This window comes from Erpetoichthys calabaricus, chromosome 7, assembly GCF_900747795.2.
Source record: "Erpetoichthys calabaricus chromosome 7, fErpCal1.3, whole genome shotgun sequence".
Lineage (NCBI taxonomy): Eukaryota > Metazoa > Chordata > Cladistia > Polypteriformes > Polypteridae > Erpetoichthys > Erpetoichthys calabaricus.
Window position 1 is genome coordinate 1,422,940 of NC_041400.2, and position 27,155 is coordinate 1,450,094.

Here is a 27,155-nt window from a genome sequence, read left to right on the forward strand (position 1 = left end):
AAACGTGAAATTGATTAAAAGACAAGACAGCGCTAATTGTGACCGCGTATTCGCACACCCGCGTGGCGAGGGGCTGGCGGCTTATGGTGTAAAAATGACTCTCGATAACTCCTGGCACTTAAACACTGACATTAGACTAGCAGGTGGGGTGTTGAGGAATATTGGGGGCAAGCGGTATATAATAACAAAAAAAAAAGAAGAAGAAGTCGGCCTTACAACTCACCGAGACAGCGTTATTCTGAAAATAATAATAATAATAATAATAATAATAATAATATCTATACATATATATATATATATACATACACATATATTCAAAGATGAATACATTCGCATGTGTTTATAAAGTTCATTTCACGTGGGTCTTTTTATTATTAATACGATATATGCATATATATATATATATATATATATATATATATATATATATATATACACACACACACAAAATTAAATCAATAATATATACAGTATGTATCAGTTCTGTTTTTAATTTGTATAACGCTCGTCTGATAGACAGCACACAATCATACAATTGTATTGCATACATGTTTCAATCACGTGTGTGTATTGGTGTATCTCCTGTATAAAATGTATGAACTATCTATCTATAAATAAATATATATATATATATATAGAGAGAGAGAGAGAGAGAGAGAGAGAGAGATAGACACACACACACACATATATATATATATATATATATATATATATATATATATATATATATATATATATATATATACACACACACACACACATATATATATATATATATATATACACACACACACACACACATATATATATATATATACGCAGACAGATTTAAATGAAAGCTTTACAGCTGAAACATTGTTTTAAATTTTTTTTTTTTTTTTTAAATATATTTTTTTCCTTTACAGATATGCACACATTTAAATCTACATATGTACCGTTTAGTTCATGTCCGTCTTTATATATATATATACACACACACACACTCATATACTATACAGGTGAGAAATTTTTAATCTGCAATGATTTGATCTTTTGTATTGGCGAATGGGGTTTGTCACACACACACACTCATATATTATATATATATATAAATGTGTGTGTGTGTGTAGAGAAATACACCGACCCATAGAGAATACCCGTATTATTCATCTGCACCAGTGTATACATGTACAGTAGATGTTTATGTCGTTAGTTTCACGTCTTTTTCTTGTCCTTTCATTCTTCTGCTTGCACTCCACAAGTGACAAACCCCATTCGCTAATACAAAAGATCAAATCATTGCAGATTAAAAATTTCTCGCCTCAAAGGTAAATCCCGTCTGCTCTAATTTCTTCTCAAACGCTTGCTTTTTTAAATTGTATTTATTATGCTTTTATTAATTTTGAATTCGCATACATTTTTGAATCGAATGTATTATTGCATTTTCTATTGATATGTTGATCTAATAATTTATTTATTGATTTATTTTTTAATGTTATTTTATTTCTCTGTTCTCGTGCTCCTTTGGCTCGCACTCTTAATTCCGCGTGGAGCGAATTTTTAACGTCCAAACGGATTTTTTTTTTTTTCAGTTCGGGGTCTTCAGTCGTCGTATTTCAGATTTAAGAAAGCGCACTGCGGTGTGCCGTAAAGATCTAAAACGTACATTTTTTTTTCTTACTTGAGTGAATTTGACCAACATGTATGAAAAGCCAATCGAGGTAAACGAATGTAACGACAACGTGCAGAGTCCGCTGTGTGACACGCGGGTTTTCGGAGCCCAGTCCAATAATCGATGGCGTTTTCACATCGTAAACACGTGAAATAAGAAAGAAAGCCCGAGATTTGCCAGCCTTACCTTTAATTCCACCGAGCGGCTCCTCTCATCGTCAGTGGGACTTGTGCAGCAGAAGTCGCCTACTTAAGGCTCCGTCCCGAGTTGTGTATTACGATGTGTATTGGCTCCCAGACAGCGCCGTTGTTTGTTCTCACCGAGCCCAGGCTCCTTTGTCAGCCATTATTATCTCGTCGTTTCACTTAATAGAAGTTAGGAAGAACTTTCTGGATCAAACCATTTCTGGATAACAGTCCCAATTGTTCTTCTTCTTTTTTTTTTTTTTTTTTTTCTAACCGCAACATGCAAACAAATGAGTCCTAGAAAAATGTCAAGATGCTTTTACCACACCTCGGTATCTTCTTGTGTACAATTAAAAGGAAATAAAATCAGAGCTTCAGAGGCGTGGTTGGTGCCTGGGGACTCGCACTTTGCATCGCCTTCCTTTAAAAAAAAAAAAAAAAAAAAGGCCGTAACGGGTCGCGCGAAATTGTTGCTTTAAAGTCATCGGATTTGGGATCTTCAGTCCCTGGAACTGCGATCGAAGAACACAAGTCATGGAATTAAAGAGCATACGACTTGGAAGACGGGATTCACTAAATAAAACGGGATAACGCGACGAGAAATGGGGGTCGCAATGGAAATTCGTTTATAATCAGGTAGAGATCGCGAGGCCGTGATTGCTGCTCAAATAAAAGGAATAAACAGAGACAAACTGTAGAATCTATTTATACAGAACGTATTATTTCTATCTATATACGTATAGACGTTCAAGCCTTTTTAAACACGCCCGGTTTATTCCCTTTGCCAGTGTTTTGTCTCCGAGTATCCAACTGAAACTTTCTCCATCGATTTCTCGTTCCAGCCATTTTCTTAAGTGCAAATAGCGTCCAACAAACTTTGTGACTTTCATTATCGGCTGGCTTTGCGGATCGATTCCGCCGTTTTCCCCTACTGAGCTCTGAGCACTTTAATGATTTTTTCCCCCCCCAATTCTCCCAAAACGCGTCCTTCTTTCTTTTCAAAGTCTCCATCAGCGTCTCCATTTCTTTACGCGAAGCCGAAGTCAGCGCGGCTCCTGCAGCACTTGGGCCTCACTCAATGGCGTGAAGTCGGCTTTTGAAGTTCGGCTCGGCAAACTGATATACAGGATTTCTAAAACGAAAAAGTCGCTTTATCTTCAATATCTGTAAAGTGCTATAAAGGCCACGAGAACAATGGGCTGTTGTTTGGCAGAGCAGGCAACGCAACAGAAAGAAGAGCAAGTGGATTTGTAAAATTTGATCACGTTTTCAAAGCCACACCAGTCATTTTTTTTATATAATTTATTCGTTATTGATATCGAGGTGATTCACGGTAATATTTTTTCCGTATTATAATATGCATTTTTTTTCCCCTTATTTTCATATTCAGTTTTCAGCGTTTTAAATAAATGGCAAGTTTATGAAATCGCGGTAATTTTTTTCTACTAATGCACCATTAGATTAAAAATAATTCTCAAACACAATTCCGAAAAATCCTTCCGTACACGTCGATTTGTTAAACGAATTAATAATAATAATAATAATAATAATAATAGACAAACAACTCCAATCAAACCGTCGGCTCTGTTCGGACTGCGACAGTGCTGTTTTGATCGCCATTGCCAAGCTAATTGTTCATTTTTCCCCTCACATTATCAAATAAATCAATAAAAAGAAGGAGAATCTCAGTGTTTTATTATCTTGACCGCTGTGATGATGTAGGTCTAGGAATATTTAACAATAAATAAATAAATAAATACATAAATAAATAAAACTTGCCCATTCTTAATTTTTAATATATTTACTCCATGAAATAAAACACAATATTTTTGTCCTGGGGGAAAAAAATAGGAAAACTCCTTACCAAATATCATACACAGCGAAAAACGTAAAGTCTTGGGTTTTTTTTTTTCTTTTGTTTTTGTTTTTGTTTGTTTTTTTTTGTTTTTTTGTTTTTTTTGGGACATTGCTGCGTCTTACTACCAAAAGCGCTATAATCTAAAACCGCTATTCACACAGACATGTAATAATTATTATAATAATCATAATAATGTTAGAAACATACAACTGGTGCATTTAGTATATACATTCTCTTGTTGCAAGCAAAACAAAATGTCCTTTACGTTTCCACATGCTCATTTCTTTATTTTTTAAACTAAACTTTTAAAACACTGTTGATATAGTACCAGCATTTGTTTTATAAAATTAATTTTGACATTTTGATATGTACATCCTTTTAGTCATTTAGTGTTCATAATGCTATTTTTTTCTATTATTATTCTGTAACAAGCTTATATGCAAGAATAAAGTAAAGTATCCAGTTGAAATCCACATGTATTCTTTAGGGGAACAAGCATAATGAAGCACATGGACGATTATGAAGTTCCCTCGAATAAAAAAAAGAAGAAGAAGGGGTCTGCGCATCCTCCCCCAACATGTCCTCTCTCTCTCTCTGTCTTGTCCTGTATGCAGCCATTGAGTCCGTAGTGCCCACTGAGTCCCGGGGTGTCTCACTCACCCATAAACCCCCCCACCTTGGTCCGCTCAAACTGGCCTGTCCACCGCATACTGGCAGGCGCTCAGGTTGGTGGCGGGGGTCTGCACGCTGGCATATCCGAAACTCGAGTGCTGCTTGGCCTTCAGTCTTAGGCTGGCCAGACTGGAGTTGCACGTGTCTCTGTACACATACGGAGGGGTTGGAGGGGCATAGGGACAGGCTGGCGTTGGCACGCCCGAATTCAGGGAGCTGTTGCTGAGGTTATTCAAGTTATTAAGGCTGTTGAGGCTGGAGCCTGGCACGCCCGTGACCGCCGACGGCACCATGGTGGAGGACATGCTCATGGACGAGATGGAGTTCGGCGGGGAGAACATGGTCTGAGACGACAGGGGGTTCACATTCATGGAGTTGAAGAAAGGGAAGCTCTTGGTGGAGAGGGAGGCCGATGTGAGTCCCTTGGCAGCCCAGTTGTTGTAGGTGTAGCTGGGGTACATGTCCTCGTAAGGCTGCATCAGGCCGTTGAACTGCGGGCCAAAGCCATTTTTGCACAACTCTGCCTGCTGATTCCGCTCTCGCTTTCTCCACTTGGCTCGGCGATTCTTAAACCAGACCTTAAGAAAAGGAAAGGAAAGAAAAGCGAATTGGAACTTTGTTTGAAGCACGCCTGCTCTGTTCCATGTCGACACAATAAATGGGCGAGGATCTGCCTTCGTTTCTAATCTGCAATTGATAAATACAAACGTTTGTTTCAATGAGCAACAGACGTCTTAAGAAACGACGCATTCTGTCCTCAGTCAGTCTGTGAATGGCCGACTAAGCCAAAATAAGGAGCTGTGCAGACTGTGGGCATGGCAGGTTAGGGGCGCACTGAGCCTCTGGCTCGCTCATCCGAAGATCCGCGCCTCTCAAACGGCAATGCCGAAGCACTTTAAAAAAAAAAAACAGGCATAAACTTTAAAAAAAGGCAATCAATTTTTCGCACTCCTCACAGCAAGCAGTTTGCTGGCTTACAAGGTGTTAAGTGAGCTCTAATTAAGAGGTGCCACAATGGAGCCTCCTGCCCTCAACTCCCAATACACATCCGCGCCGTCTGATCTGTCACTCGGGCCTCCCAGTTTGTGTATTCAGGCCAAGCCCTCGATACTGGGCAAATACCGGGCGGCAGCTTTACTTGTCATTGACAGCTGATTGAAGGCAGGACAGCGAAATGGCAGCGACGACGGCGGCGGTGGCCTGCGGTCACTCAGGTACTCGAGAAGACGGCGGCAGCGGTGGGCAATTCACAGTCGGGAACGCGCAGGCGGCGCGGGCATGCGGAAAGGAGTAAAAACAGGTCGGAATTTGGAGTTGAAACGGACAAACCTCGGAGGACTTCCGCGTCTGGCTGTTGGGCAGCAGGGCGCACTGTCACGTCTCCATTGTTTCCAAGTCAAGCCATTTCTTTGAAAAAATCTTTAAAGATATTAGAATTGCAACGAGCCAAGAATGTAACGATTAAACCGTCTTTAGTACGCGATGTGGGCACAGAAATGCGGCAAAATATCATAGAGAAATAACTGCCGAGATAAATTCCATTTTCGTTCACCCATGCTTTATAGTAACAGTAATAACATCGTTATAAGTATAACATCTTATAGTGTATATGATCATTAAAATCGCAATTAGTTTCATTACTATTATTACTATAACTATTATTACTGCCGCCACCCTCACCAAAAGCGGTTACAGAAGATGAGAGATTAAGTAATCATAATCACATATTATTATTATTATTATTATTGTCATTATTAATTATGATAAGCGTAATGCAATAAATGTATTCATATTATTATTGTTATTATTATCGATAATAATAATTTATTGAATTGTGATGGTAATATCTGTTATTATTATCAATAATAAGAAGAATAATGGATATTATCATCAGAATTCAATAAATTATTATTTTTATTATTACATACATTATCACAAATATAACAATTATAATCACAGCCAGTTATTAGCAATTATTATTTGTTATTAAAATTTATTATTTATGCAAGGCGACTTGTAACATCTAAGAAATTCAACTCGTTCCATTATTTTGCTTTTTATATTTGGAGCTCAGTCAGCTGAAGAGATTTGCTCAGGGTCACACAGTGTTAACAGGATTTGAGCCCACGGCCTCAGGGTTTCAAGTCTAAACCCTTAACCACTACACCCCAGAAATAATAATAATAAAAATAATAATATGTTTAGCTACAATTTTTTTTATCGCTTGTAATAATATAATAATAAAAATATAATAATAATATGTCATATATAATATAAATGATAATCATGACATCCAAAATTAATAAAAACCATAGTATTATAAAGACAATTATAACAATCGTACTAAAACTATTAATATAAATACTACTACTACTAATAATAATATTTAGTGTGTCTGAAAGAAAAGCCCTGATTTTTCGTCCCGCATTCTTGCAGCTAATTTTCCGGGTCACACCTATTGGACGTTCCTTTCGTTAATCATTTAACAAACAGCCGCCGTGTTTTTTTTTTTATTATTCTTCTTATTATAATTATTACGATGCCCACGGTGTCACATTCTGCCAAATAAAAGAATGACTCAAATGGACGAAAGTCTGCCAGCTTTCCGCAGCTCCTTTTAACAGCGTGGATCAGCACAAGGCGCCTCACAAGCCCACCATCATAACAACAAGATTAGTGCCGTACCCTGACTCGCGCTTCCGTGAGGTTTGTCCAAACGGCGATTTCTTCTCGGGTGGACATATCGGGGTATCGATTTCTCTGAAACGTGGCTTCCAGTTCTTGCAGCTGTTGGCTGGTAAAGTGGGTCCGCTGCCGTCGCTGCCTCTTCTTTTTGGACGGATCATCCACCGAGGAGTCGTCGTTTTTACTCGAGTTTTTTTCTTTTTCTGTTGAAGTCAACAGGAATAAATTAAAAACTGGAAATGCAGTCTTTAGTTTACTTTTGGTCTTGATCCTTTCAGAAGTCGTGTAACGACAACAACAACAACAATAATAATAATAATAATAACAATAATAACAACAACAACAATAATAATAACAATATTAATAATAATAATAATAATAATAATAATAATAATACTGGCAAGAAGCAGGAGAAGATTCTATATGTAGGAAAATAAAAAAGTGTACTTCTAGACAAGCCAACATGGTCCTTACAGGGGCTGCCCCAATGTATCAATCAATGTGGATTACTTACTCGCAGAGCTCCTACAACGATCATTTGGTGTCCCGTATGAACACCACTTTAATCTGTATGTTTATTCTCTTCTTGATACATGTACACACACACACACACACACACACAGACACGTATGTATGACACACCTGATGAAGACTAGCGTTGCCCCCTTAACCTTCTTTGCTTCTCCACAGCCTGTAACCCTTCTGTCCCCCCCTTATGTAGGTGTCGCTGAATGTCACACGTAAAAGCGCAAGTGTAGAAGCCTGCTTCAGAGTTCTCCTCCCAGCCCAAAGCCATGCACTTTAGTAACCGGCGCATACGAGGCACAGACACGCAGACCGGGGGAGGCTTTGCCGCTCGTGCTTACCTACGGACTCGGGGCTGGAGGTGTCCGACACGGTGTGCACCTCCAGCCGATGTTTGGCTTCCACGGCTCGCTGCAGAGGCTGAAGGCTCGAAGCCATGGCCAGTGCTGTTGGGTGAGAAGACGGAATTTTATTACCGGATAGGTGATCCAAACTCAACGGATCCTTCATGGAGTTCATCGAATAGCAAAACTGAAGAGCCCGGTATTATAAGCAGATTAACTTCCAAAAACAGATCGTCCAGGAAGAAGCGTGAAAAAAAGGTAATAAGAACGCGGGTGGTATCACAGATGAAGCGACGAATCTCCTTTTCCAATAAATAACTTGCACAGCTCTGCTTCAATGGCTTAAGTTGTCTTAAATTAAGCCCTGCAAGTATTATCTGTATCAGAAGGAAATAAAGAGATTTCTCTCTCTCTCTCTCTCTCTCTCTCTCTCTCTCTCGGAGGAAGCCGAGGCAAATAAAAATATCCTGGCAGACGCGAAGCGAGGCGAGCCGAGGCAGGAGCGTCAGAGTGACAGGGACAGGTAGCTGGTATTAGATCCACTGGCGCACTCTAATGCACTGATCGGTACAGCTGCTCCCTGTTTGCCTTCAGTTTTGCAGAACCACCTTTCTGGGTTGTGACGTCACCCACTACCGGCCCCCTTTTTTGACAGACGCGTCAAGAATCCCAATCTGTCCAATCAATGGCCAAAAGGCCGAGGACGTCGACGAAGACAAGTAGCCAATGGCGGCGGCGGTTGCTTACCGTCTGCTTATTAAAGAGCTAATGGGGGTGCGCAGGGGATTCATACCCAGGCTGCAGAGAAGCCTCCTGTCTGTTCTGTTCCGCATTGTCAGGCGGCCCTTTTCCTGAGTGAAAGAAACTTTAACAATGCTGGTCCGAATAACGAGTTACAATCTCGAGACACGGCAGGCCTGTAGGTCCCCTAAATGGTTTAATGTTAAGGGTCGATGTGGCTGAAAATTAAACTATTATAAGCATTCGAAATTGTGCATTTGATTTATTTATTTTTCCATTGTGCTGTTTTAGCCTTCAGGTGATTTTCTTTCTTTAATGTCTGGGTGAGTGAACAGAAGAAGAAGCGACAAATGACTGTGACCGAGAGGACATTCATTCAGAGACGTGTACGAACATGGGATTCATTTGCATCGCAGTCGCCACTGATTTGGGTTTTCTGTTTCACTTGCTTGTCTGTTTGTAAGTTCAAACCCTGTTCGTTGACTCGAGTCGGTCACAATGTATTGGGTACTTTTATTGTAACGCGACAACCGCTCTGAAAAGTGACAGGCGTGTAATCACAAACGAAAGGTCTCAGTGGTCGACATAATTAAAGCGCTGCACTGCACACTTATGCCATTTGCTAGATGAAGATGTCACAGGAACTGTCAGAGGGACACAATTAGTTAAGAAATACCAAAGAGGATTGCAGGGTACCCATCAATTAAAAAGGAATAAAGCGCTGTCTTAAATAAATCGGCATTTCAATTTTTAAAAAGACGCATTACACCACACTTGAAATTCTCAAGCTTTATTTGTATGTTTATTTATTTAAATTAGTTATCCCACATTAAGTAGTAAAATGTTAAAAATGAAGTTTGAAAAAAAAAATACTTGGACTACAGGAAAACAAGCAAACAAACAAATACAAAAATAAATAAACAAGTAACGAAATAAATAAAAAAATCTTTGGGAGGCCCGTGTACTCTGAATGAAAGATTCGGGCTCCTTATTATTCTGCTCAGATGTCCGTCACGACCCGATGCCGCTTTTTATATTTGCGCTCAAAAACAACGAGAAGCGTCAAAGCGGCCGACTGCGCCTCGCGTTCTCAAAATGTGCCGACTGGACGTCATCCGCCGACTCGTAATGACATTTGTTAGCGGCGAAAAAAATGCGAACATTCGCGTCTTCTCCTGTGCTTTTCAATCCTGTTCATCAAAGATCGAATCAATATTTTAGGAAGCGATAAACAAATAAACGTCTAAGCAATCACGCGGTGGACTACGAGTTACGTCTGTTTATTTTTCGCGTGTTTTATAACGTTTATGTAAAATGCAATTTCACGCGCTGTTTCATGTGTTCCACAGCTAAGCACATGCTTCAGATTCATTCGTTTTAAATATACAAATATGTTTATTTAACATAGATATCTACAAATCAAGAAGTCCTTAGCTGGTAAATGAATGTGTTTAATTAATTTATATTCTGTTCATTATACGGTGTTTAAGTGACGTGTTTTATCCTTGAGATTTGGCAGAGAATCTCTCCTCCAGACCCCACAGCGTTCCGATGGAGACGACGCACTTAGATTTGTAGTGCTTTTTAATCTGATAAGACTCTAATTTGCTTAAGTCTTTTAAACAGGAGGTTTAGATGAGTTTTAGCAGTTTTCTCATTGAATTTTCTGCAATTCCCTCCAGATCATAAAACATAAACGCAAAGTAAATATTTCCTTTGTAACTGACCTTTAAGTCAAGTGAGCCTCTCGCCTTCTTAGAAAGGCATCGCATCGTTTGGTGTCGTTATGGTCCACCATGCAGCCTAAAACCACGACATCGTAAAACTGTCACTTGTCCTCCTCTTTTATACCAATGAATTAGAGGTGATGTGTGTAGGCTGAAGGCGAGACATTTACGAAGTTCAGAATGAGAAACCGGCAAGTCCGAAGCGTGAGGAGCTGGCAAACGCCTAATATGACGGGACCTTACATTACTAGACAGACAGACAGACAGACAGACAGACAGACAGACAGATAGATAGATAGATAGATAGATAGATAGATAGATAGATAGATAGATAGATAGATAGATAGATAGATAGATAGATAGATAGATAGATAGGAAGGCATGGCACTATATAATCAAGAGATTCAATATGAATAGCCTGACACAGCGGTTAAGGTTTTCGACTTCAGTCCCTGAGGTTGGGGGTTCAAATCCCACTACTGACACTAGATGACCCTGGGCAAGTCGCTTTGGTTGACTGTGCAGCAATTAGAAAAACAACAGAAATGGAGTCGATCAAATCTCAAATGAGTCGCCTTTGAAAAAGCATTGTCAACAGAATATATTACTTCAAATATGAATCTCATATACATATATGTGCGTATACACTATATAAAGCCGTTATTTTATTGCTAGATGGTGTGTTTTCTAATTTTATAAGTATACATTAAATTTTATGTCATAATCTCAGTCTAATTCAGTGTCTCAGTTCGTGGTGTGAAAGATATTATATAGTTGTTAAATGAATATTAAATATGCTGTATAATCAAAAGATAGATAGAACACTATATTAGACTATTTCAAATAAAGTAGATAGATAGATAGATAGATAGATAGATAGATAGATAGATAGATAGATAGATAGATAGATAGATAGATAGAAATCAGAACTGTATGAATTCAAGCAACTTTGGACTGTAAATGTGTTTTATAGTTTTATTAGTATATACATTAAATTTAATGTTGTAATCGATAGTTGCTTTTATATAGTGCCATTCCTATCTATCTATCTATCTATCTATCTATCTATCTATCTATCTATCTATCTATCTATCTATCTATCTATCTATCTGTTTATTTCAGTCTAATTCAGGGTGTCTCGGTTCGCAATGCCACTTAGTTGCCCGTTCGTGTTACGCTCATATCCTAGCAGGGCTGGCACGTCTGCCCCGTCCAGGGTTGGTTCCTGTAATTCCAGATTTAGAACCCCTGGAACCTGCCGTTGGATTAACAGGACTGACCTCATTTATTGGCAGAGTTTCTTAGTAGTAATAGTAGCCCACTTGATCACTGAAATATATACTTGATATAATATAATTTATATGTGTTTATTTATTTCTTTAGCTTCTGTAAAAAGCGAAGTTTCCCCCTTGAGGAAAACAAAGTCCGTTACCTTCGCCATACCCCCAATTTGTAAGGCTCTGTGGCGGCTCTGAGGCTAGGGATCTGCATTGGTAATCAGAAAGTTGACGGTTCGAATCCCGTTAATGCCAATAGGGACTCTGCTCTGTTGGGCCCTTGAGCAAGGAAGGCCCTTAACCTGCAATTGCTAAGCGAGTAGTGAGAAAAGCGCTATATAAATGCAAAGAATTACAATTATTAAGCAATCAGGAATGAAATGGCGACACCTAAGCCGAAATCCGGCGCACCGCCATTTATAAAGCCAGGCCTGGGCCTGTGCCCCTTCCGAGGTGGGCGGCTGTGTCTGTGCCCACAGTTCCCACAGATGGGTTCAGAAAATGGATGGACAGATAGTTGAGGAATCCGAGCACGGTGATTATTTCTGTTACAGGTGAATGAGCCAAACCAGCGCCTGCAGCGATTTAAACCAAACGTCCTTGATTCTTATGCAAAGAGTAGACACTCAGGTACAATCTCGGAAGGGCTCAAATTGCCGTCCTTCATTATTTGCACAGTCTTGTTTTCTACTTGCTAATAACAACAATAATAATAATAATAAGAAGAAGACAAATAAGATGTCGAATAAAACAAATAAATAACAATGATAAGTACATAAATAAATAATAGTACACGAATCAACTCTGTGTTTCGCGTATGCACAGCTGTAAACCTACTTTTGCCCACCCCTGTATATACAGAGAGAGATAATAAAAAATACAGTAAAAATGATTATTTTAGAATAAAATGAAGACATCCCGGTAAATTCGCTGTGTGCCAATTAACGTGCGGCGTGTTTGAATGTTGCGGTGATTTCCGTTTCTTTCAGCGCCGTGTATTTCGCTCAGACCTAAATTTTCCTTTTTTTCGTTAACTAAACTGTAGCCCCCAACACTTTCGCTGAATATCTCGATGTCAGGCCCCCCACATATTTTAAGGCACAGACAGCCGGACTGTTCGCTCAGAGCTTTGCTATTTTTGTGTTTTATATTTTTTATTTTTCTCATGTCCCCTACATGTCGAGTGTTTTCTAACGCATATTTGTGTGTTTTTACTCACAGACAATGCCGGCCTATTTATTGTCAGACCATGTAAACATTATAAGAAGCTGAAGTGCGTGTGCAATGCGTGCATTTCGTTGGAATTCGTCTTCTATAACAATATTTGTGCTACTGGCGTTTAGGTCACCGGGTTCACTAGGCAGTCTTTTTATTTCTCATCACGATGTAATGAAGGACTGAATGGCGTCCTGCTTCGCAGCCACAGCGTGTAAAGTCGGATTTCTTAAAGTGTCTGTGATTGAGAAATCACAGCGGAACTGAAATCTGCAACAACACCACAGATTCGCGGGGCCGCTCTGCCAAACGTCTGCTGCCTTCTTTTATTGTAAAGGTGCAGGTGAAGAGGACGGCATTTGCGCGTTTTAGTGAAAATAAACCATTTTACAAAAGCCATGGCGCATGCAATTTGTAAAGGGGTGAATTCATTTTTCTAGTTTTATTGAAACATTTCTTTAATTAAAAAAGAAAAAGAAAAGGCAGAGTACACGGTTATGTTTTACGCTGTAGTGCTTTGCCTTTTAAAAATGTTTTTCTGCAATGCTTGTTAATGATTATAAAAGGTATATTTAAAACTCAAAGAAAGGAACAAACTGTATAACACTAATGTGAAAGGCACTATATGAGAAAGAAAGAAAGAAAGAAAAAAATCAATCAATCAATCAATTATTGGATGCTTAGTGACAAAATATTGTGAAAATTAAATACACGGAAAGAAATAAACGGTCAGCCATAAGATGTAGTTCATATAGCACCTTTCATTAGTAACAGAAACAAGAAAGTAATTAATTTTAGATTATATTAAAGGAAAGAAAGAAAGAAAGAAAGAAAGAAAGAAAGAAAGAAAGAAAGAAAGAAAGAAATCAATCAATCAATCAATCAATCATTGGATGCTTAGTGACGAAATATTGTGAAAATTAAATACACGGAAAGAAATAAACGGTCAGCCATAAGATATAGTTCATATAGCACCTTTCATTAGTAACAGAAACAAGAAAGTAATTAATTTTAGATTATATTAAAGGAAAGAAAGAAAGAAAGAAAGAAAGAAAGAAAGAAAGAAAGAAAGAAAGAAAGAAAGAAAGAAAGAAAGAAAGAAAGAAAGAAAAAGAAAGAAAGAAAGATGACCCACAATATGGGCTGAAGGGTTTTTCACCTTTTGACAGGCTTGTGTTTCCTGACTTTGCTTGCCAGCATAAGTAAATCGCTAGTAATAAAGCAGCTCTTACATCAATGCTGTAAAGTTTTTTATTAAAACATGTATATTATATATATATATATATATATATATATATATATATATATATATATATATATATATATATATATATATATAATGTACGAGTATGTATAAGCGTGCACTTTAATGAATAATGTGACCCTGATCGGGCTGCCGCTCATCTTCTCCGTCTCAAGCCTCGCCTCACTCGGTGGCTGCACTCCTCTCTTGTACACGACGTTACTTTAGTAGACAACAAATATGCTGCGGTGTCCCATTTGGTTTGATTAAGAGAAAAAAAAATCAGACAGTACTTTCCCAAGCATTGTGCTAGATAACATACAGCATTAGTTGTCATGGTTACTGTAAATCGCATAAATCCAAAAATACCCACCTATAATCTGAGATGAAGCTTTTATTTCCCAAGTGAAATAATATTTAAAAGGCTGTCAGCTGACTAAACAACCTCATTATTGCACTCTATATGATATAATCGTCAGAAAAGTACAGTATGGCTAATATATGTAGTGTATTATATATTTTCTGAATTAAAGGGGTAATTTAAGGTGTAACGGGTAACTGACTAAGAGGCGCACTTTAACGACGTGGATTGTTTTGCGAGGCCTGCGCTCCGCGTCTTTGCTGTGAAGTTTCCACACTTCCAGGTGCAAAGAGGCGGCACAGGCCGAGAGTCCCCGAATTACTTCTACTGTACGTACGTACGCTGTCACAGCACGTCAATTCTTATTGTAAATGTGCTTTAAACAGACAATTTCCTGTTTTTTTTTTACCTTTTTTCCATGATATCTCTCCCCATCTTGGATTACTGAGTATTCTCTAAGATGAAGAGCCATTAATTACCCATTCAGTCAATATTAGGAAGACGACAAAGCTTTTTACATAGGATTAAGAAGACATCAAATTGTTCCATTAGTATATTCCTCCTCACGAATAAGCTTTCATTATACATTTAGTTTTCCCTGGAGTCAATCAGAAAACTCCAGCTTGTATTATACACACACAATTTGGGTCATAGCACATCAGCAATAAGCAACTAGAAAACTTCCCCGATGCCAACTGTTATTGTTTTCCCTCTTTTGTCATCAAATCGCGTCCAAGTAGCTGCTCGTCCAATGCTAAAACCATTTTAACTTTCCTAAAATGAACAATGCGACATTTCCAGACCCGCTCTCATCTCTTTAAAATAGTCAGTTGCAAACAATTCACTTTGATATCCCTATCTATCTATCTATCTATCTATCTATCTATCTATCTATCTATCTATCTATCTATCTATCTATCGATTATATAGTGCCTTTCATGTCCATCTATTTTTAATTAAGGCCAGTTGTGATCATTTCCAAGACCAAAGCGCTCTCACTAAAGTCCAAAACGTTTCATAAACCTCGTCATTTATTCAGAAAATGCACAGGCGACTGTCTAAAACGTAATCGTTTCACTCTTAATTGTTTGTTCATTGTCACACACATTTTAAATTTTAATTGTTTCCCCATTCCCGCACATATAGCCGCATTATAATTTTGATAACTCCGAATTGGCCGGTACTGAAGGAGGGAGCCTTTCATGCCGGCGTCTGCTCGTAGAGATGACTTGAGGCAGAAAACGAAGTCAGAAGAATCGTTCAAGTAAATATCTATCTGGAATTCATTAAACGGATCTTGCCATTAAATGTGAAGGCAATTTGCTGATTTAGCGCTATACGTACGAATGATTTTATTTTGTTTCACGTTTTTATACATTTTAAAGTGTAACGATTATAAAACAGCCCATTAATCACATGTGTTTAAATGTGAACTGGTATTTGAAGGCAGTTTGTCGTGTTGTCGGTTTCACGTTTATTTTATGTTTCAATGCATTAATCCTTGGCGTAAACATGAAGTGTTCCTCAATAAACCGCAGTCTGCTGTTACTTTTGTATACAACTTTGGGAAAGGCGACTAAAGAAAAGCGCAGTGAAGGCTTAGTGGCTGAGCAGACCCAACCGCCCGAAGACACCGACGACAATCCTGATCCTCCTCTCTTACACACCCGAATTATCCTAATCCAAAAGAACAATTGAATGGGCACTAAAGAGCTAATGGCGCGGTCCTCCGAGCGGCTCAGCTCTTCTTCTGGTTGTTACTGTCAGCCACCTTTAATGGATTATCTCCGTCATGAGTCCGACTGAGAGCACACACTTGCTAGGCGTCGTTTTTAACACCCAAGTAGAATATTCGTCGTTTTTAGTTATACGCACCTGCACTATGACACGAGAAATTATCAGAAATAATCCAGTGTAATTACAGGGTTAATCTGTCAGAAACGAATAATAATAATAATAATAATAATAATAATAGTTAACAAAAAAAAGAAAAAAGAAGAAAGTTTCAACTTCACACAGATAAGTAGGCAGACGCGTGTTATGTTGTTGGCATAAGCTGTGTGAGCAGGAAGATGGCTGTGTGCTGTTACATTAAAAATACTGTACGATAGACATGAAAGGCACTATAAAAGAGATAGATACAGTTTAAATTTGAAACAGACCTTTATTTACAATTATATCCTAAACACATATTAACAGGCACAAGTCTATAACATTTAAAAAGACATAGATAGATAGATAGATAGATAGATAGATAGATAGATAGATAGATAGATAGATAGATAGATAGATAGATAGATAGATAGATAGATAGATAGTTAAAGGCACTATATGATAGATAGATAGATAGATAGATAGATAGATAGATAGATAGATAGATAGATAGATAGATAGATAGATAGATAGATAGATAGATAGATAGATAGATAGATTAATGTCAACCTCATCGGCTTTAAACGTCAAAGTAACAACTGCACGATGCGTTGAGCGCGTTGCCATCAGCCAACCTTTACGTGAGGAGAAGTTACGGCTAACGATTGCTGGAGACATAAGAAACATGCATAAGAAACATAACAAATTTGACAGATGTGAGGAGACCATTCAGTCCATCATGTCCGTTTGTTTAGCTAACATGTCAGCTGTCCCAAAACAGTTAAACTGAACTAAGCAGAGGCAACTGCGTAATACCTCAGAGTAACCAGTAGGTGTCTCTCTAACACAATACAATCTAAGCATGGCCATCTCTTCTTTTTTGATTGCGCTTTTTGGGACTTTCTAAAATAAATAAAAATACACATACATGCATGCATACACACACATAAATAAATAAATAAATAAATAATCAGATTGAAAAGAGATAAAATATGTTCATAAAATATATTAGTCCATTGGTACCCAACTTACCGTTTTGGACTTGCTGCCTTCCGAAGTGTTTGTCTTTTTTAATGATTGTTGAGTCGTTTGGGGATAATTCGTTTTTTTTTATATCTGAGTCTTTTGAGAACATGTTTTCCAGGGTCTGTACTTGTACTCCTTTCGTAAGAAAAATAAAAAGAATCAAACAATGCCAGACCTCGAAACAGCGACAGAGAAAGAGAGAAAAAAAAATGCACAGCGAATTAAAAAAATACTCTTTGTTATTTAAAAGCCCATGCGGGAGAAGACTTATTGTTCAATATTAAATGTATTTCTTTACATTTTGTAAAGCAAAATGAATATGTATTGAACAAATACTTTTTGTAAATGTAAGCAAAAAGAAAAAAATATGTTGTTTGAACTTACCTAGCTGCACACAAGACTGTACAACCTTACGGCAGTTGGAATCCATTGATCCGTTTATTTAATTATTTCTGCAAAAAAAAAAAAAAGTGATTGTAAAATCCGTAATAAATCGGTAAACATCAGTGATGTGTGATTAACTAGCGAAAGAAAAGTTTGAGTTCAAACGCAATCATCAATTTCAGAAATTACAAGAGGCCTGCCCTGCCTGAGGAACACGACTTCACGCTGACAATTCACTAAAAAGACATTGGCTTTTTTTTTTTTTTTTTTAAGAAAATTAAAAGGAAAAAGAAAAAGAAAAAAAAAAGTACATAATTTCAACACGACGACTCCCTTCAGACAGGAGCCAAGTTGATGATTAACAAAATCACATTCGTCAGTGTTTAAGTTTGCACCACAATTTTATTTGGTTTTATTATCGAATTGGATTTTCGTTGTATTATATTATAAAATTGGCCAACACATTTACATTTAAGGTTCGTTTAAATTTCACATGCAACTATTAAACAAATATACAGTATATTATAAATTTTTAAAAGTATATACCACTGAGTCGCTACATATCAAGTAAAACCCAACCGCGCGTCTTCTTCTCTCAATTTCTTAAACAGGCACTGAGGCCCCGCGTCGTTGCGCTTATTAATTTCATCACAAGTTCTTTCTTTCTTTCTTTCTTTCTTTCTTTCTTTCTTTCTTTCTTTCTTTCTTTCTTTCTTTCTTTCTTTCTTTCTTTCTTAATTGCGGACCGCTTCAGCGTAACTTATACATTTTCATAAAGAAGGAGACTCGCCCGCCGCGATTATCTGGGTTTGTGATCTTCCCAGCACATCAAACGATGACCCATTTAATGAGTACGTGAGGGTGAAGCAAGAAGTCCTTCAACAACAGTCGGGCCGGCCGCTCGTTCACTTTGTGCCAAAAACACAGCATAGCCTGGCAGTTAAAGATTTAGTGATTCTGCAGTAAAATCACAGGATTAGTGTCTGATTGAGATGTCTGTCGGTGGGATATTACAAAATTCATTATCGTAGCTCTGTACTAACTTGATATGAAGTAACACAGATGGGATTTTATTAGTCCAGGCTTCAGATGTTTGCTTATGATAATTTTAGAAGAAAATTTGCATGTTATCTGGCTGGTAATCGTTTTGAGTTTAAATAGGCCGGCATCAACCTCAGCCTAAAGTGCTATCAGAATAGAATCAGGATGATGGCAGTGATTATTATTATTATTTTAATATTCGCTTGCTTATTAAAGTTTTTCAGTTGCTTGCATTAACCAGTTGATAACAACAATGATAGCAACAATAATAATAATAATAATAACAATAATGATAATAATAATCCTCATCATCCTCATCATCACCATCACTGTCATTTAATTTGATAAGTGGCACTTAGATATTTTGATAATATAGTAAAACTGCATATTGTTATTATTGTTCATATAATTACTGTTATTAATATCCTGTTTATTAAAGTTTTTATATTGTTTGAGGTGACTAAAACTCGTTAATAATAATAATCATCATCAACAATATCATCCTCATGTCATTTGATGAGAGGCACCTAAATGTTCTCGATAATATAGTACAAGTATCTATTATCATTACCATTATTATTATTATTGTTGTTGTTGTTGTCATTTTCTGTCCACCCTGGCCATCGGACCTTACTCCTTTCTATGTTAATTAATGTTGTCTTATTTTAATTTCTTATTTTGTCTTTTATTTTTCTTCTCTTCATTATGTAAAGCACTTTGAGCTACTTTTTGTATGAAAATGTGCTATATAAATAAATGTTGTTGTTGTTGTTGTTGTTGTTGTTTCTATTATTATTTTAGTCATCCCTGTTTTTGAGCAGTTTGACATAATAAGACACTTTCTTTAATGTCGTATTCATTGAACTAAAGTGTAATGCTCAGTAAAACGGTTTTGATGCCAGGCTGTCTAAACCCCCGATTTTCTTAGCTTTCAGATAAGCGCAGATAATTAAAGTGCGTATCGATAGCATTGCTTTGACTTTACAGCAGAGTTCTTCTTCTTTTATTTGTGGTCTTGTATTCATTCACAAATCGGTTGATTAAGCAGATCTTTCTTATCACCCGGCCGTGTCACCTCCTGCAGTCATCATTCATTGTGTAATTTCGAGGACATTGTAAGCTACTGTTGCTTTCTGCCACACCAAGTTACATGTGATTCTTGATTATCGTAAAAATCCCAGAAAGCATCAAAATGTTACACCACACTCAGGAGTTTGAACCGGGTTAGAAAATTGATGGGCGGATGGATGTTACGTCACATAGATAGATAGATAGATAGATAGATAGATAGATAGATAGATAGATAGATAGATAGATAGATAGATAGATAGATAGATAGATACTATATAAAAGAGATGAAAGGAACTATATAATAGATAGATAGATAGATAGATAGATAGATAGATAGATAGATAGATAGATAGATAGATAGATAGATAGATAGATAGATAGATAGATAGATAGATAGATAGAAGTGCATCACATAAACTTTAGCCATATATTCCGATATGTGATTCAAGCCGTGGTGTCTCCTCGCACTTTTCCCGTCCTGCTCCCTGCGCTCCCCTCGTTGTCTGCAGCACGACTTTTTCTTTTCATCAGCGGGGGACGTGAGCGCATATTGTTAAATAACCCTTATCATTAGAATTGTCTCCTGAAAATCCACCATGTAAAAGTCTTTTCAGCTACGTTTTCAGGAGATGTTCGTTGTCCCCATTAAAAGAAATGCCGCTCGTACTTTTTCAGAACGTGTCTCTTCCGTTACATTTGAAGAATACGCGGGCTGGGAATGGCATCACGACACACTGTAACTGTACACATGAGCTCAGATTATTTTGTTCATCGCTATGAAAACGATCCTTCTACCGACAACAAATCACGTCTATGCGCTACTTCTGCGACACCACAAGAAAGATCAAGAGTTACAAATCACAAGCCATGAAGAGTTCGGAAAGTGGAACGAATTCCTGCAGTCGCATTATCTCACACCGTAGGAAGGAGGATGACGGCCCTCGACACTCACCAGTTCAGAAATCCGGAGCGAGCGAGATCCTCTCCTCGCTTTGTTTACTCTCGTCCAAGTTTTGCTCAGCAGAGTAACAGACACAATCCCTGGCTCTCGATGAACTTCTTTGCCGACTTCTTTGCGTGGCGTTAAAAATAGAATCCCCCAAACATAAACATAAATAAAGTCCCGTACGGGTTGTAGGTCTTCAGAGTTTCTGCTCCCAACCTTCACTCTCCGCCGAGAAAAGACGTGACGTCAAAAGAGATTCCAATAAACCACTCGTCGTAACAGAATTAGAAAGAGAGAGTGAACTTGTGACACAGTCGGAGCCTCACAGCGCTGAGTGCGGGAGTGTCGGCGCGGGGCCGAGCCTCTCAGGTTTAGAGCGCACCCCCGGGTCACGCGCACTCACTTCACCTGGAGTGTCAATCCGAAATTTGACAATAATCCGGTCATCTCGGGGGGGTAAAGAGGGACAGGTCGATGAAAGCGATCGAAATGGCAGCTAAGAATAAATACATAAATAAATAAATAAATAAAACACTCGGGTCTGCGTTACCCGTGTAAAAAATAAAAAATAAAAAAATCAGTCACTCGTGAATGGGTCAGTCACAGTTATTGCCGTCTTCTACATAACCGGAATCCTTTAAGAACAACAGAAGCGGATTTAATAGCAGCCTAGCGGGTCTATTCTGAGATGCGATTGTCACATTTAGAAATTCTTCTTCTTACCCGTTAGAACCTGCCGTCTGGCGGAAGACCACAACCTGTGAAGGTGTCCTCAACCAGCAGGACAGAAAGAGGGCGACCATGTCAGCGCCGACGATCACTGGCACATCACAGCAGACTGATGTAAGCTTTCATACTTTGAATTGCATTACGGAATGATTTATAACCTGCAATTGTAACGGATTCTTTACGGCTTTTAAGATGTAGGAACGAAAGATTATATTATGGATATTTATCTGAAGAGCCACTTTATTATCTTTGTTATATATTAGTGTTTTTGGTCACCGGCGAACGCCTTAAAAGCAGTTGGTTATTATTATTATTATTATTATTATTATTATTATTATTATTATTATTATTATTATTAAGGGTTTGGAGAGGTTTTCTTTTTTTTTGTCCTAAACGTCACAGTATAAAGACATACAAAGACGTACTAAACAAAATGAAATAACAAATTACATTCATCCATCTTATATATCCATCTTATCGTTGGTTTATGTAAAGCTTTATTTTACAAGGTAATATATGGTTTGAGATTTTTTTTTTTTTTTTTTAAATTCACTATGCACTGGATGTGACTTGTCTGATTGTGTAATGTCGACATTAATGAAATTATCGATGAGCTCTCTTCCTCTTTTCCTCATCATTAGCGTTAAATAAGGAGGTTTCTGCAGCTGAAGTGAGCAGCTGGTGGGAAATGCAAATGTGCCATAGAGAAACATAAGATACAGAATGATTTTCATTCGCATCTCGAATAAAGCCAAATCAACCGGACGTACGTTCCACGCTCTTAATCCTTCTTTTACATTTTTAGTCATACTCCCATTAAATAACTAATTAATGCACACGGGCTCTGGGGAATGGATAGTACTTGAGGTCCTGGCAAATAAAAGAGGCTTCTACGTCTTTCTTTCTTTCTTTCTTTCTTTCTTTCTTTCTTTCTTTCTTTCAGTGCGTATAAAGTACACACTTTAAGATATAAAATGCGTTATTAATTTCGACAGAGAGGAAAAAAATAGTAAAAAAAATAATTTAACCATTAAATATAAATTGTAGAATGTAACAAACTTTACAACTGAATATTAATCCTAAACGCTTAAACTAAAATCATCATAACCTAGCTCTGTATCTATTATAAGTTGCCTTTCATATCTGTTTATCTCTGCATCTATTAAAAAACTGATTACATACAAATGAATTGATTACAAAATTTACACATACACCAATTATCCATCTGTCAATCTTATAGTACCTTTCATATCTATCTATCTATCTATCTATCTATCTATCTATCTATCTATCTATCTATCTATCTAAATTTTACTTTCACGTCTGTTTATCTATTATGAATCGCTTTTTGCGTCGATCTGTTAAGTAAACTTTTCTGATTTTTGCATATTCAATATGAAATGTAAAAGTGCTACAGCGGTTCTTCAAAGCGATGCCATAAGGGACTATTTTCTTTTTTTTTTTTTTTTTTTTTTTGTTCTCTGAAGAACTGTGCATACTGGTACCAGAAAGATCCTTTATTTATTTAGATCACTATCAGGCCCCATAAATAACCATGAAATAGATAACAGCAGAATTACAAAATACCAAACCAAGGCTTCACGATTTTTTAAATACTGCATACAAGAACCCAGCTATAGGTAGCTATACTGTACATTACATATGTGTTATTTTTCCACATTTGAAAACTTTTCAAAGCCCAAAGAAACAATTTGATATACAAAGAACTCTTCATAAAATGAGGTAGTTCGTTACCAGGCTATGGCTCTATGAGGAAGCACACAAGTCAGTAATGTAATCTATTTATCTATCATATAGAATTATATATATATATATATATATATATATATATATATATATATATATATATATATATATATATATATATATATATGTGTGTGTGTGTGTGTGTGTGTGTGTGTGTGTGTGTGTGTGTGTGTGTGAATTTCCCCTTGGGATTAATAAAGTATCTATCTATCTATCTATCTATCTATCTATCTATCTATCTATCTATCTATCTATCTATCTATCAGTGACTTTCATCCATTCACCCATCTGTCTATTATAATTTTCTCTTCATATTCGTCTGCCTCTCTGTCTCTCTATATCGATTACATTTTTTCATGTGAATCTATTATTCTAGATATGAAAAACTATTTATAGTAGATAGTAATAAATGAAAATTGATATATTATTCCTTTCACTATCTATCTATCTATCTATCTATCTATCTATCTATCTATCTATCTATCTGTCTGTCTGTCTGTCTGTCTGTCTGCCTGTCTGTCTGTCTGTCTATCTATCTATCTGTCTGTCTGTCTGTCTGTCTGTCGCTTTCCCTCTCCAAGGACAGATCGTTTCCTTTCCTTTCGTCGTCACCTTCCTGCTGTTCTAAAGGCCCTTGTTTGCTTTCCCTCTGTCAGTAAACAGATAATTCAGACATATTTGTGCGGAGTAATGGACCACCACTAACCGTATCTAAATCGTGTCTACACAAAGCAAATCCGCCCACCCATCCCAACTGTGCGCTAAAGCGTAAACACCCTAATGGCAATTTCTGTTTCATTAGCGTTTAACGCGAGCGCATTAAGTGAATAAATGGCGTGTGAGATCGCGGCCCCCTGAATCTGAACCGGTGTCCCTCATGCATAATCACAAGCGGACTAATTAGGAAATCAGTTTCAAGTGCAGGGCGGCCGATCAGTCAGTTCAGTCGCTGACCTGTGACGCCCCCCTGTTTGCTCAGGCTGACACATGTCATATAAACAAGCCCGCTTAACTCGCCTTTTTTTTTGCTTTTCTTTTTCTTCTTCTAAAATATGAACAGCGAGCTTTTGTTCCTGAATACTTTTGCTCGTGTCTCGCACGGCCGTCTGTTGAAAGTGCGATGTAAATAACGGCGTCTTTATCTGACAATCGGCCGTGTGTCTTAGATGCAGAAATAAATAGCCGACCGGCCGGGGGGCTTTGGTGCAGACCGAGCGGGCAGATCCCCCCCGCCCGGTCCGCTCGTGCCGCTCCGGGCCCGCCGCCGTCTTACCTTCCTGAGGAGCACCGCCGGCATGAAAGGCTCGTCTCTGGCGGAGAAGGTGCGGAGGAATGCTTGAAGTTCACAGAAGGCAGGCGCTATGAAATCTTTAGCCTCCGGGGTTCGCCAGCAGCTTCTTTCATTTCAAGCACTTATCGATTTGCTGTTGTCATCTTTGGCGACGCAGAAGGACACTTCAAAGTATTTGTGATGGGACTGTGATGTGAAAGAGGAGGTGACCTGACCGTCGAGATCTTCCCAAATTCTTAATTACCACATCAACCGAATCGCACAAATGCGCCTGCTGACAAGCGCATCAACTTTACCTTTGTCTTAACTTTCTTTTCTTGTTTTTTTTTATACCCCACGCCCCCCCCCCCCCCCGCCCCCCCCCCCCCCCCCCCCCAAAAAATCTTTAATTTAATGATTGAAGGCTCGGCAAAAAAAAAAAAGAAAAAATCTTTAAGACCCTCGTCCTTTGTCTGCTATATAGAAATGGATAGATAGAAGGAACTGTTTGAAAGTGCCACTATATAAAATAGTCAGACATGAAGGACAGACACTGCATAAAAACATAAATGAAAGGTTACAGTTATTTTGAAACATTCGCGGTGGCGAACTTCCCCTGAAAATGTTAAAGTTTCAGATTTGCACTTTCAGAAAAACAAATCCTCAATTTGACCGAATTAAACATTGAAACATCTGCCGACACCCCTTCATTGCTACCTCGCGCTTACCAATCATAAGTGCACAGGTGGTCATATCTCCTAATATTTATTAAAGATCGACATGTTTCCTGAAGTAAAGGATTCGCACTTCAAGGTTCTTTCCAAACAACCTGCCCGTTTGAAATTCACTTCAAATTATATTTTTCGGGGTTTACAGGAATTAATACAAGAAGTGGAATGAATCCAGACAAGCCGAGTGGACAGTTGGGAAAGGCGCTATATGACAGGAAATTTACATATCGCACGTACATTTCTATCACAGGTATCACGATGTGCCATGAAGAAGAACCTAAGTTGACATGGCAGCCCCGTTTCAAAGCTTGGGGTACAACTAACGGTAATTTGAAGAAGTAACAGGGCGCAATACTCGACGAGGGGTGACGTTTAAAATCCGACAAATGAATGCAAGATTTAAAATTTGTGTTTTACCAGAAATATTCAAGAAACGTGCGCTTTTGTACTCGTTCAGAGCGGCTGCCGTTAAAGTCGGAATTGTTCTTTGTCCTAAAAAAATGGTAAACTCCCAGTGCTGCGTGAGGTCGTGCCGTTTTACTGAGGGGTTACCTAGAGAAGGAAACCCACCTTCGGGTTTCAAATAAACCTTTCATTGTTACCGGGATTTGTAAGGCACAGATTATAATAACACATTTATTGTGGGTGTGTGGAAATTAAACGTACGCCTTTCGAAAAAAAAAAAATCCAAAATTGAGAGTTTATTGCCGTTCATTGTGAGAAATCGTTCTTAAAACCCACTCCTTATAAAGTGTCATTTATGGATGGTGTGTCGCAAGAATGGCCGGCGTTACACACACAAATGACAAAAATAAATAAAAATAAACGAACGCTAAATTAAAATGTGAAAATACTGGAGCTCTACGTGGATCAAAAACTTAAAACGTCAACTTTTACCTAAGGTCGTGTCTTAGTCGCTATAAGATCTGAAGAGAAAACAAAAAATGGAAATCTGGAGATCGTAACGGACCTGCAGAGACGGACGGACCGCGCGTCACGGATCTCCTTATCGTCCTTTACTTCTGAACGTAAGGAGGCTCCGCGCAGAGGCAGATGATGTTTTAATATTGCGTTTCGCTTGTGATTACATTTACCAGCATTTAAATAAAATACTGTACAATAAAATAAACACACCAATCAGTCAATCAATCAATCAATCAATCAATTAATCAATTAATTAATCAATCCTAGTTTCCGAATGTACACCACACGAACTCTGCAATAAGACAAACAACTGGAAGAATTTAAAGGTGCAGCTTTAGGGCTGAGTCTGTTCGAATTGAATCCAAAAGGGTGAACAGACGGCTTTGAAATGTGATAACAATGCGAGGAAAGGCGCTATATAATAGGTAGATAGAAATATGAGAGGACGTGTATAACAGAGGCAGAGAATCATAAACCAAAGTAGGTGCAATAAATCGATTAGTTATTAAGCTGACGCCTTTATCCAAGGCAGCTTTGGCGACATCCAACAACATTTCTTTTGTTCCTAACTGAAGTACAGACAGGTGAGGTGACATGCTCAGGGTCACACAGTGTCAGTAGCAGGTTGTGATCCCACAGCCTCAGGGTTTTGAGATCGAAAGCCATAACCGCTACACCACACTGACATGTCGCCCCGTCTCTTAGCTTTACGATCTCCGTTTCGATTCTCAGCGCAAAGGTCTACTTGTCAGGTGAAATGTCGGCTCTAAATTGTCCCGATCAGGATGTGTGAACTTCTTCAGGAGAAAAAAAAAAAAAATAAAAGCTGGCATCCCTACCAGGGAAAGGTTTTGCTTTGTGCCAATTGCTGCCGTGGCACTCACCCTCTCATGCGCGTGTGGACGCCTTT

General features: G+C 38.0%; 1 protein-coding gene across 3 annotated transcripts; it reads right to left on the bottom strand.

The window, feature by feature from the left end:
• Positions 1–3,611: 3,611 nt before the first annotated feature.
• On the bottom strand, positions 3,612–24,884 carry pitx2 (paired-like homeodomain 2). 3 transcript variants are annotated; one of them, XM_028805105.2, is made up of 5 exons: positions 24,594–24,884; positions 17,767–17,834; positions 17,389–17,517; positions 7,052–7,254; positions 3,612–4,944 (listed from the first exon to the last, which is right to left on the bottom strand). In XM_028805105.2, the coding sequence occupies exons 2-5, from the start codon at positions 17,810–17,812 to the stop codon at positions 4,381–4,383; spliced, it is 942 nt and encodes a 313-aa protein (XP_028660938.1). In that variant the 5' UTR covers positions 17,813–17,834; positions 24,594–24,884; the 3' UTR covers positions 3,612–4,380. The 3 variants fall into 3 exon arrangements, with proteins under 3 accessions (XP_028660938.1, XP_028660936.1, XP_028660935.2); XM_028805103.2 differs by lacking the exon at positions 24,594–24,884 and adding an exon at positions 20,831–21,279; XM_028805102.2 differs by lacking the exons at positions 17,389–17,517; positions 17,767–17,834; positions 24,594–24,884 and adding an exon at positions 7,918–8,501.
• Between the last annotated feature and the right edge of the window lie 2,271 nt (positions 24,885–27,155).

What these genes read in the sequence shown, in the direction of transcription:
- pitx2 (XM_028805102.2), bottom strand. Translation starts at nt 8,095, where the DNA reads ATGAACTCCATGAAGGATCCGTTGAGTTTGGATCACCTATCCGGTAAT. An exon ending in CTCCAGCCCCGAGTCCGTAG is followed by an intron (nt 7,255 to 7,917) that starts GTAAGCACGAGC and finishes TGACTTCAACAG; the next exon opens with AAAAAGAAAAAAACTCGAGT. An exon ending in TCACGGAAGCGCGAGTCAGG is followed by an intron (nt 4,945 to 7,051) that starts GTACGGCACTAA and finishes CCTTTTCTTAAG; the next exon opens with GTCTGGTTTAAGAATCGCCG.